Below are 12698 nucleotides of genomic sequence, written 5' to 3'. Positions count from 1 at the left end.
TTGCCTAACCTCACTCACTAGGACTTCCTTGCCTAATCTTCCAGATCAGAACTTCCACTGCCTAGTCTAATTGACTAGAACTTCTTGTTAGTCTTTTGATCAAACTGACCCGACTAGACTTCACTCACATCTAAACATTAGGCCCTGTTTAGATTAACCCTTGGTCAAACTAACCAGATCTAGGTATATTGTCAAACATCGAAACTCTAGGATAAGACCTAGTACACCTTACACCAACAAACAAATTAAGAGAGATTGGAAAGGGAATAACTTAAGAGAGATTGGAAACAAGTTAATACAGTAGGCATGTTTGAAGACAACCAATAAATTCTATGATTAGAGAAAACTTAATATGGGATTGAATGTATGAAAGGTAGAAAGGGATCAAAGGCAACTCAATCCATGTAAAAAATGGGTTAAGGAACTGATATTGATAGTGAATTATGATATTAATTTTATATAGGGAATAACAATCCCAAATAAATAAAAGATAGCCTTGATAACAACACCACGACTCTTATATTCTATAAGTTAATATGAAAAAGTTAATACAGTAGGCATGTTTGAAGACAACCAATAAATTCTATGATTAGAGAAAACTTAATATGGGATTGAATGTATGAAAGGTAGAAAGAGATCAAAGGCAACTCAATCCATGTAAAAAATGGGTTAAGGAACTGATATTGATAGTGAATTATGATATTAATTTTATATAGAGTTCAATATCCATTAGTAGATCTCATATAGTTGGGATTTGTGTTATTTATTGTTCTAGTTGAAGAAAGCACAATAGAGAAAAGTTAGATTTGCAATACTTTCAATTACTCATGGTGGGAGCTTCATAGATATGCAGTGTAGGTGAGATTCAAATACTGCAGCAGTTAAAGTCACAACATGGGAAAGACATAATATTAAAAAACTAACCTAGTTAGCAAACCAATGATGCATGTTGAGAATAAAACTGCATCCTAAATATAGAGACATAAGTAAAGGAATGAATGTGCATGGTTAAAGCAATGTATTTAGGATAAACAACATAAATAAGACGGTAGAAGAATACACTACCACTGCTAAATGCTTGAAAACAGTTTGAGTTGAAAGAACTGAGCAAGAACCAAGTACTAAATGTTCTGGAGCTTTTGAATCCTGCAAAGTTTGCACTCGGGTGAGGGCACACTTGGAAACTAAAGACGACCATCACTTCAACATTGTTGAAAGAGATCTTCCAGCAAGCATAAAGATTAGAAAACAATGAAAAAATTAGCTGAATTGATTGTTTTATCTTAACATCAACAAGATCATGAGTCAAATAAGAAAATGACATTCTCCTACTAAATTTTAGAAGTGCCAGCACACAACAAATACAATAGTCTGAACAGAAATTAATGAACTAATAAACTCAAGCACTTCAACTAGTAAGAGTTTACTTCACATTGTACTCTTCATCTACCCACCACCATACCTGTGTTCAATGCCAACACTTTAACAAAAGCATTAGTACCCGGGCACAAGTAACAACCATTCGGTGGTAAGCTCAATGATAATAATTTCACAGCAAGTACCTTTTTCCCTCTAGCATGAGAAGATATAATGAAGTTACATGCAGGCAATTGTAGCAGCTGACTCCAAGTTCCATGCCTGATTGTGACTTGACCATTTGTCATATTCCAAGCTTCCTATATTATGAAAAGGAAAGGACAACAAATGGCAAGACATTTATATCAATAGGATATCATTCTCATCAAGGAATTGTTAGATATCTATCTATAGTGCTGACCACTTACCAAAATTTCCTAAAGCATCTATTATATTAATGATAAGTATTAGAAGTACATAGCTAGAAAATATTAATGATAAGCATCTTCAGACCTTTCTCTCAGTAAATATCTGTCAAAATTATAACAAAAAATTAGATCAAGATAGATACACATAGCTAGATATGGGCATACCTACATGCTGCATGTATCTGCTGAGCAACCCTCTCCCTCATTTCTGCACTGCCAATATTTGGTCCAACGGCCCCAGCAATAACAGAACTATCAAAATCAACTACTTTGGCTTCTTTATTTTTGCAAGAAGGGCGCATTATCAGGCAAGCATGACATTACACCTTGCAAAGAAGAGTAAATACGTAATAGTGTGACCTTCAAATATTCCTTCTCATCCCTTGTGCAACTATATTATCATAATGTACAGAGAATAAACAACTTCCAGACCGAGGAGTAAGGTGTATATATATATATATGGCTTGTAGGGATCAGGGCATGGAACTCAAATCTCAAGCCAAATTTAAGCCATCAACCTTAAAAAACCTGCTTGAATATGTAAGTTGGTTGACAAAAACAAACTGCTGCTGGATAAATAGGAGTTAAGGCATTTTTATATCACCTGCCTCCATGGGCATTTTTGTAAGGCAAATCTTGAAAAGAACATCAAGAGTTGATTGGAAATGAATATCCAAGAGTTCAGTTACAAAGGAGAGTTCATCATGAGTAGGAATATGCCACCGAGGAGGGGGTACCATTTTTTCATTCATTTCATTCTCACTAACTTTGCTACAAAGCTATTCTTCTATCAATGAAATAGCAAGCTTACTAGAAGACAACCCACACATCCACAACAAGTAATCAAGCAATACATAACAAATAGCTGCATAAGCCTTAATACTAAGGGCAGAAATTCCTGCATGCTTAAATTGGTCGATAGGCTAATAGAGAATCAGACTTGCAAGAAGAGAGCAAAGGACATCATTGCCAGCTCCATTACCTGTCATATCACAACTAAATCATTTTTACCAACCTTCAAAGTATAAAAAAAGTTAAACTAGTTGTCAGGCTATAAAATGAAGTTCTCTATAATAATTACTTTAAGACCTTCCGGTAAATACATATCCAATTGTTAACTTCAGTTCATCCTGAAATTGCAATAGCACTGGTCCTCCATAAGTTATGGCTATTGCAAGAACTTTTAGATGATACGCCAATGCTGTTTCATGTGCAGTCAAAAGCATAGCCTGCATGTACAATAATTCAGAGAGTGCATATGACAACAAAACAAACATAAAAAGTATAAACAAACCTTCATAGTTTAGAGATGCATTAAAATCTCTTTCACCACCAAAACTTGTAACCGGGGAACCTTCAAAAGAGGATAATATGTTCATTAAGATTGGTTTAATAAGGTGGACTGCTGCCTTTTCAGAGTTTGAACAAACTGAGTCATAACAAAGAAACCCAACTTCTGTGGTAGCTCCAAGAAGATTATTTGAGTTCACACAGACAGATATTTTCCTCAAGGCCTAAAAAATATCATAGAGTGAGAATTCGCATGAACACTTAAGAAATATGAAAATCATTGCATTAAAGTAGTTTCTGAAGAAAAACGGCACAAAGCTCATCAGATGATGTTTTTGGCAAGTTTCCAAGTGGGATTTGGAGCATACAATAGTATGGAGCACAGTTTAAAATGTCGTGTCGTTTCCCCCGATACAAGCGAAATGTTTCACCTAGGGGTGTAAACGAGTCAAGCTGCTCACAAGCTATTCGGGTCTTGGTTCGAAAAAAAATTCGTTCGATTAAGTTAACGAGCTGAGTTCGAGCTCCAAAACATTATCGAGTCGAGCTCAAGTTTAACAATATTTGGATCGTAAGCTCGCAAACATATTCGTTTAAAGCCTTGGCAGATTCTTCTATCATAAGGGTAAGTGTTTCTTCTACTCCATCTGGAAGGTGTAGGACTTCGGTTCTATGATGTCTAAAAACTGAAGTGGTGAAGGATAAAGCTCCATGATTATATAAGCGTCTTGGATTTAAAGCATTTAATTGTGCATTGAAAAATAGTTTTAGATTTCTTTCAACATCAATTATTTCTTCTAATGGATGAGTAGAGGTACTGTTGTATTGTGTTGAAGGTCCCTAAGGGTTCTAGAAGGACCAGTAAATGTTTCATTTTGGGTTTGAGTTTGTCTTGTAAGACTCATTTTGTATAAGTTAGAAAAGAACATGTTTTTGATTGTTTTTTTGGAATAATATTCCTTGTAGATAGCTTACTAAGATCTTTGGTTTAGAGGTATATACTATTCTTTCACTCTGTTGTTTGATTGTTCTTTTGTACTTGAGTTTCTAAATGTAATAATTTATTTTCTAATAATGTTATTCGATGGTGTAACGATGTTAGTAGTGCTATTATAGTATTATTTTGTTGTGTTAAGATTTGATCTCTAATGTAAAGTTCAAAGCTTCTTAATAATATGTATTCTCATATTATAGTTTGTTTATTTATATTTTAATTCTTCTACAATATCATGTATTGTTTTAAAATCGTATTCTATTTGTTCTTTTGATTTTTCTAAGTTCTTTGGATCAGTAGATCTTTAGATTGTAATTCAAACTGTCTAAGTTTATTTTCTTCTATTAATTTAGTTAGTATGAGAAAATCCTTTTTCTTTGGAAGTGTTAGTAAATTAAGATGACTAAATCTTCTGTTTAAAGAGACCTGAGTATCTTTCAAAAAATCAATGGTTCTCTTCAGATCTTTTATGTCTTGATTTTGTTGTTTTACCGTTTGTATTAGTTGTTTTAAAGTTATATGATTCTGATTTTGATAGATTTCTACGGTTCTTCCTAGTTCTATCTGTAGATCTGTAAGTGTATTTAGCTGTGTAGAACCAGAGTGCAAAGCATGGTTAGGGGATTTCGACCTTATGTAACAATGTTTATAAAAGTCGGTTGTGGTCACTATTCTAGTTGGATAAAGAGCTAGATCTAAGTACTTTAAGCTAGGAGTAGGGGTTGACGTCATATATTATCATAGTCCAAGGTCTTGAAGCTCTGATACCAATTCTTGCGGGCTTTATATTATGTGTTGATTTTATGTTGAGTTTTTATCATTGGCTTTTTTAGGTTTTTATATGGTTGGTACAAATTTGATGTGTGTAGGAGATGCATATATTTTTACTGCCTTTATTGGACATCTTTATGCATTTTCATATTGATACTCTATATTTATCACATCCTTTATTCATGCACTAGGCACAGTTTCTCTATTTTCTAATTTGGAGGTCTGCTCTCGTACTTTTGCACTTGTAGGATGGAAATCAGAGTGAAACAAGGCGGAATGAAGAAGGAACAACACAAGCCAAGACTGGGTCGTGCCTACAAGGCACGACCGTGCCATGCTCTCAGAAGAGCTTCTCCAGGCATGCCACTAGGCACGGTCGTGCCCCAGAAACAGAACCACCACATCTTCAGATCGTGCCTACAAGGCACGGCCGTGCCCCAGAAATAGAGCCACAACTATGCTAGGTCGTGCCATCAAGCACAACTGTGCCTCTCTTCCAAGTCAACAGCCTCTTCGGATCGTGCCTACTAGGCACGGTCGTGCCAGCGGGGAGTTGGAGCTGAGTTTTTCGGCCGTTCCATAAAACACGGCCGTGTCGTTCCGTGAAACACGGTCATGTCGTGCCAAAAGGCTATTTAAACAACTTTTTAGAACCCTTTTGGGGGAGCCGTTAGAGGACAACAAGGAGGTGCTGTAACCACGTTCTAAGGGGGAATTCGCCGTCACATCCATCCTCCCAAGACTACTCCGCCACTTCCATCCACCACGACGAGGAGATCACAATTCAAGGAAGACCGCACATATTGATAAGTCCTTTTCCTTTTCTTTCTTGAATTTTGGAACAATGATGAATTTTTCTTCATCCTTCTTGAATTGTATTCCCTCCATCATGTAGTAGATCTCTTTGATTCTAGGATGTAGAAAAAATTGAGATGCAACGGGTGATTGTATTCGATGGATTTGTATTTGCTATCTTCTATGATATATTTATACTTTGATATATAAAATTGTGTCTTGTGCGTATTTAGTGATATTTTGAGGACTTGATTTCATATGGATGGGAGTGAATTATGATTTACAGGAAATCTTAAGATCGTATGACCGAGGTGCCATGTGATAGGAGGTGAAGCTTTTTAACCGAACTTTCCGAGGAGATTCTAAAACTGTAATAAATTCTCATGAGAGATAACTAACGGATATTGATTACAAAGAAGAGGTCCTTAATTGGGTATATATAAAATTGTGTCTTGTGCGTATTTAGTGATATTTTGAGGACTTGATTTCATATGGATGGGAGTGAATTATGATTTACAGGATCTTAAGATCGTATGACCAAGGTGTCATGTGATAGGAGGTGAAGCCCGAACTTTCCGAAAACTGTAATAAATTCTCATTGTGCTCGGTGATAGCGGGAGAACTATATTGCCGAAGTGCTCGGTGATAGCGGGACTATCTACTATCTAGGTATCATCTCGAATTAGTAACCATAACATTAGAGATTCATGATTTAATTCCGATGAAGCCTAACAAGGTCTAATTGAATAGCTTGGTTAGAATCCCTACATTGATATAAACATTAAGGAATAGCAAAACATTCATGATACTATCAGTCATAACTCTCAAGGACTTCGAAATCCTAGGATCGTTTCCCATACCTGTCATATAGTTGATTCCCTATCGTTCGAGGATTAGGTCCTTCAGTTCTTCTTTCTCGCCTCAACACCAAAACCATTTTGTTTGCAACTCTTTTGTGCTAGTCTAGTGATTAATTCTACGGTCCCTGTAAATTCGATAACTTTTTATTACTTGACGACAATCGTACTCTTGCGGGAGCCTATCAAAATTCTAAGCTAAGAAAGTAGGATTAGTCTTCTTATCCTGTTTATCTTCAAGTGAGCCTCACCTATAAGAGAACTAGGTTTGGAACTTTACCCCAACTTTATTCAGGTCTTATGGCTGCAAGCCTTGCCTTACTAAGCCCGCACAGGTCTTGTAAGCCCAACTTCTAGTTCTTTTCACAGTTACTGTTCATCTCATTTAGAGATTACTTAGAGAAGGACTGGGGACAGAAACAGAGGAAATAGGACCAGAGTCTTCCTTTTTTGGCCTAGAAGAAGTTCTACTTGACCATTATTAAACCAAACTAGTATTAATATGCACAAGATTACATAAACTTGAAAACTTACAAGACTTTCAAACAAAAGAAAAGCAAAAGAAAGAACACACTTACAATACTTCAGTAGCACACTTAGACTAGTAGCACATCAAACACACTTAGATTACAAGAGAAGGAAGAGGAAATGGAAGGGCGTGGAGAATTTCAGGTAAGAGGTCTTTAGATACCTTGGTTGTGTAGAGGAGGTCATTTATAGAGATTTTTCTTTAGGGGTGAAGGATGAAGGGGAAATCTTCTTTTGATAATGCAATCTTCTTTATTAGTAGTGGAGTCTTCTTTTTGATAGTGGAGTTTTCTTTTTGGGAGTTGAATCTCATAGAGTTTTTGTCACCGGTTCCTTATTCTTATCCCTTAGTGCCTTATAATGCTTTTTTTTTATTCTTTTTCCTTGTTAATGGATAGTGACGCCAGCCTCCATCATGTTGTCTAAATTTATTTCGCCAATAGGATCTAGCGAGGGTATAGAACTAGAGCTAACAGGTCTGCGACGAGTAGGGAGCCTAGTAGAGATCATATGACTGCAGCCCAAATACGGGTTAACAATATGAACTGAACCTCCTAATTTTCTTGCCGCCCAAATACAGCTTCATATTTAGTATTTATAGGAAAGGGAAAATCTTTTGTTTAGCATAGCAAAGGAACATACCTTACGTTGTCTGTCCATCTGCAAAATTATCATTAGTGAAAAAACCTAGATAATGTATCTGCTAAGGAATTATTACTTCCTTTAATATGTTCCTAATGGATTTTTAAGCCTCTATTGATAATGGAATCAGAGAATTTCAGCCATCTTTTTGTACTAAAACTTTTTCTAAGTGCTTTTGTTTGTTGGCTATATTTGACTATAGCTTCACAATCAATTCTAACCGTTATTTCTGCTTTATTACAAATGAAGAGTCTAAAGGAATCTTCATCCTCTACCAGGCTCCCTACTCCTCGTTGCAAGCCTGCTAGCTCCAATTCTATACCCTCGCTAGATCCTGTTGGCGAAATAAATTTAGACAACATGATGGAGGGCCGACATCACTATCCATTAACAAGGAAGAAGAATAAAGAAAAAGCATTACAAGGCACCAAGGGATAAGAATAAGAAACCGGTGACAAAAACTCTATAAGACTCAACTCCCAAAAAGAAAACTCCACTATCAAAAAGAAGACTCCACTACCAATAAAGAAGACTCCATTATCAAAAGGAGATTCCTCCTTCATCCTTCACCCCTAAAGAAAAATCTCTATAAATAGCCTTCTGCTCTACACAACCAAGACGTCTAAGACCTCCTACCTGAAGTTCTCCACACCCTTCCATTCCCTCTTCCTTCTCTTGTAATCTAAGTGTATTTGGCATGCTACTAGTCTAAATGTGCTACCAAGTATTGTAAGTGTGTTCTTTCTTTGGCTTTTCTTTTGCTTGAAAGTCTCGTAACTCTTCAAGTTTATGTAATCTTATGCATATATTAATACTAGTTTGGTTTACTAATGCCTAAGTAGAAATTCTTCTAAGCCAAGAAAGGAAGACTCTGGTCCTATTTCTCTTGTTTCTATCCTCAATCCTTCTCTAAGTAATCTCCAAACGAGATGAACAGTAATTGTGAAAAGAACAAGAAGTTAGGCTCATAAGACCTAAATAAAGCCAGTGCAAAATTCCAAACCTAGTTCTCTCACAGGTGAAGCTCATTGGAAGATAAATAGGACAAGAAGACTAATCCTACTTTCTTAGCCTAAAACTTGTACCAACCACATAAAAATCCAAAAACCCAACCACAAAAACTCAACATAAAATCAATACAAAATACAAAGCCTGCAAGAATCGGTATCAGAGCTTTAAGACCTTGGACCATGACAATATATGACGTCAACCCCTACTCCTAGCTTAGAGTACTTAGACCTAGCTCTTTATCCAACTAGAACAGCGACCACAGCCAACTTTTATAAACATCATTGTTACATAAGGTCGAAATCCCCTAGCCATGCTTTACATTCTGGTTCTGCACAGCTAAATACACTTACAGATTTACAGATAAAACTAGGAAGAACCATAAAAATCTACCAAAATCAGAATCATATAACTTTAAAACAACTAATACAAATGATAGAACAACAAAATTAAGACTTAAAAGATCTGAAGAGAAACATTGATTTTTTGAAAGATACTCAAGACTCTTTAAACAGAAGATTTAATCAACTTAATTTACTTACACTTCCAAAGAAAAAGGATTTTCTCATACTAGCTAAACTAATAGAAGAAAATAAACCTAGACAATTTGAATTACAATCTAAAGATCTACTGATCCAAGTAAAGAACTTCTTTAAAAAAATCAAAAGAACAAATAGAATACGATTTTAAAATAATACACGGTATTTTAGAAGAATTAAAATATAAATGAATAACTACAATATGTGAATACATATTATGAAGAAGTTTTGAACTTTACACAACAATATTCTAAAACCAAAGAAGACGGTTATTATAAGGTAGACTTTCTAGAGAAAGGAGATTAAATCTTAACACAACAAAATAATACTATAATAGCACTACTAACTTCATTACACCATCGGATAACGTTATTAGAAAATAAATTATTACATTTAGAAACTCAAGTACAAAAGAACAATTAAACAACGGAGTGGACGATTAGTATAGACCTCTTAACCAAAGATCTCAATAAGCTATCTACCGGGAATATTATTCCAAAAAAACCAAAAACATATTCTTTTCTTATTACATGAATTATAAAAAAAATGATAACATAACAAGCTGGGCTCGAATTAAGCTCATTGAACTTTTAAACGAATTATATTCGCAACGAACTCGAGTTAATCGTAAACTATTTAATCTCATTACGAATACATTTTACTTTATATTTTTAAATATTTAGATTATATTTTTTATTTTTAGTTAATATATTTTATATTTAATAAAAGGTGTAATCGAACCGAGTCGAACCAAACAATAAGAGATTCAAGCTCGGCTTCGATGGTTTTTCCCTAATCTGGAGCTTGGCTCAAGTTCGATTTAAGCTTTAACTCTTATGCTTGAGCTTAGCTCATAACAAAATTAAATAGTTCGTAAATAGCTCGAACTCGGTTCGAAAATAGCTAATTTAAAAGTTAAACCAAGCTTAATTCGAGCTCGGCTCAATAACTTATAATATTTATAATTCATATGATAACAAGTCTCTTAACAAACATATTCACGAGCCTCTTAATGAACATATTCGCGAGTTCACGAATCAAATACTGTTAAGCTTATGTTCAACTCGATAATGTTTTCAAGCTCGAAGTCAAGTTTAAGCTCAACTCATTAACTTAATCGAATAAACTTTTTTCGAACCAAGAACCAAATAGCTCGCAAGCAGCGTGGCTCGTTTACACCCTTATATTTAAAAAATATCGAAACCATATCGATAAATGCATGATACGGTATCGAAACTATATCATTCTGGCCCATGATCGAAACCTCGGCACAGGTCGAGATTTTAAACCATGAATACAACGATGAAAAGGAAATGAGAATATGATCAAAATTTTCTAAGATATAACATGAGTAATAAAATCAAGAGACATTTTTTGAGGCAACAAAACCATCACAATCACAATTCATAACACAAAAAATCCTCATCAAATAAATTTGTAAAGAGAAACATAGTCATTACCTCCAATGCAAGCATGTGTTCTCAAAGCTCAAGAAACTAATTTGGGATATTAACTTAATAATTTCTAACTTCACTCATTCAGCACCTAAAGCCTTGAAAAAACTTCTCGATATTCTAGAGAAATGATTGGTGTATTTAACAAACAATTGAAAGAATGCAAAATTTGCATTTCAGAGAAAATATAAATGCATTAACTTATGAGATGCCTAGATGGTCTATTCCTCAATAATAGCTTTTTGAGTTTTCAATGACTTATGGTGGGAGCTTCATAGATATGCAATGTAGGTGAGATTAAAATACTGCAGTAGTTAAAGTCATAACATGGGGAAGATATAATATTAAAAACTAACCTAGTTAGCAGACCAATGATAAATGTTGAGAATGAAACTGCATCCTAACTATAGACATAAGTGAATGAATGAATGTGCATGGTTAAAGCAATGTATTTAAGACAAACAACATAAACACGACGGTAGAAGAATACACTACCACTGCCAAACGCCTGAAAAGAGTTTGAATTGAAAGAACTGAGCAAGAACTTAGTACTAAATGTTTTGGAGCTTTTGAATCCTGCAAGTTTGCACTCAAGAGTGAGGGAGGACACACTTGGAAACTAATGATGACCATCGCTCCAACATTTTTGAAAGAGATCTTCCAACAAACCTAAAGATTAGAAAACAATGAAAAAATTAGCTGAATTGATTGTTTTATCTTAACATCAACAAGATCGTCAATCAAATGAGTAAATGTCATTCTCCTACTAAATTTTAGTAGTGCCAGCACACAACAAATACAATAGTCTGAACAGAAATTAATAGTGCAACTAGTAAAGGTCACTTCACATTGTACTCTTCATCTACCCACCACCATACCTGTGTTCAATGCCAACAATAGAAACACTAGTACCTAAGTCCAAGTAATGGCCACTGGATGGTAAGTGCAACGATAATAATTTCACAGCAAGTACCTTTTTCCCTCTAGCATGAGAAGATATAATGAAGTTACATGGAGGCTCAATTGTAGCAGCTGACTCCAATTTCCATGCCTGATTTTGACGTGGCCATTTGTCATATTCCAAGCTTCCTACATAATGAAAAAAGAAAGGACAACAAATGGCAAACAATTTATATCAGTAGGATATCATTCTCATTAAGGAATTGTTAGATATATATCTATAGTGCAGACCACTTACCAAAATTACCTAAAGCATATATTATATTAAGGATAAGTATTAGAAGTAAATTAGATCAAGATAGATACGCATAGCTAGATATGGGCATACCTGCATGTATCTGCTGAGCAGCCCTCTCTCTCATTTCTGCAGTGCCAATATTTGGTCCATCATCACCAACAATAACAGAACTATCAAAATCAACTACTTTGGCTTCTCTACTTGCAGGACAAGTGCATTATCAGGCAAGCACGACATTACACCTTGCAAAGAAGTGTAAATACGGATCAGTGTGACCTTCAAATGTTCCTTCTCATCCCCTGTGCAACCATAATGTACAGAGAATAAACAACTTCCAGACAGGAATAAGGTACATATATATACCTTGGAAAACTTGCTTGAATATGTAAGTTGCTTGACAAAAACAAATTGCTGCTGGATAATTAGGAGTTAAGGCATTTTTATCTCACCTGCCTCCATGGGCATTTTTGTATGGCAAATCTTGAAAAGATCATCAAGAGCTGATTGGAAATGAATATCCAAGAGTTCAGTTACAAAGGAGAGTTCATCATTGAGTAGGAATATGCCACCAAGGAAGGGGTACCACTTTTTCATTCATTTCATTCTCACTAACTTTGCTACAAAGCTATTCTTCTATCAATGAAACAACAGGCTTACTAGAAGGCAATCTATACATTCACAACAAATAATCAAGAAATACATAGAAATAACTGCATAAGCCTTAATACTAAGGGGAGAAATTCTTGAAGACTTAAACAGGTCGATAGGGTAATAGAGAATTAAACTTGCAAGAAGAGAACAAAGGACATCATAGCCAACTCCATTACCTGTCATATCT

The 12698-nt window shown here is 35.0% G+C and overlaps 1 protein-coding gene across 1 annotated transcript; it reads right to left on the bottom strand.

Annotated features, from left to right (window-relative positions):
• Positions 1–3173: 3173 nt before the first annotated feature.
• Positions 3174–12113, bottom strand: LOC141813056 (uncharacterized). The gene is made up of 5 exons (XM_074700961.1): positions 11951–12113; positions 11636–11751; positions 11158–11331; positions 3234–3298; positions 3174–3189 (listed from the first exon to the last, which is right to left on the bottom strand). The coding sequence occupies exons 1-5, from the start codon at positions 11982–11984 to the stop codon at positions 3174–3176; spliced, it is 405 nt and encodes a 134-aa protein (XP_074557062.1). The 5' UTR covers positions 11985–12113.
• Between the last annotated feature and the right edge of the window lie 585 nt (positions 12114–12698).

Source organism: Curcuma longa, chromosome 20, assembly GCF_044706935.1.
Source record: "Curcuma longa cultivar G26 ecotype Majalengka, Jawa Barat chromosome 20, ITB_CL_G26_1.1, whole genome shotgun sequence".
Classification (NCBI taxonomy): Eukaryota; Viridiplantae; Streptophyta; class Magnoliopsida; order Zingiberales; family Zingiberaceae; genus Curcuma; species Curcuma longa.
Note: the sequence above shows the minus strand (reverse complement) of the source record. Positions and strands in the feature narration are given on the sequence as shown.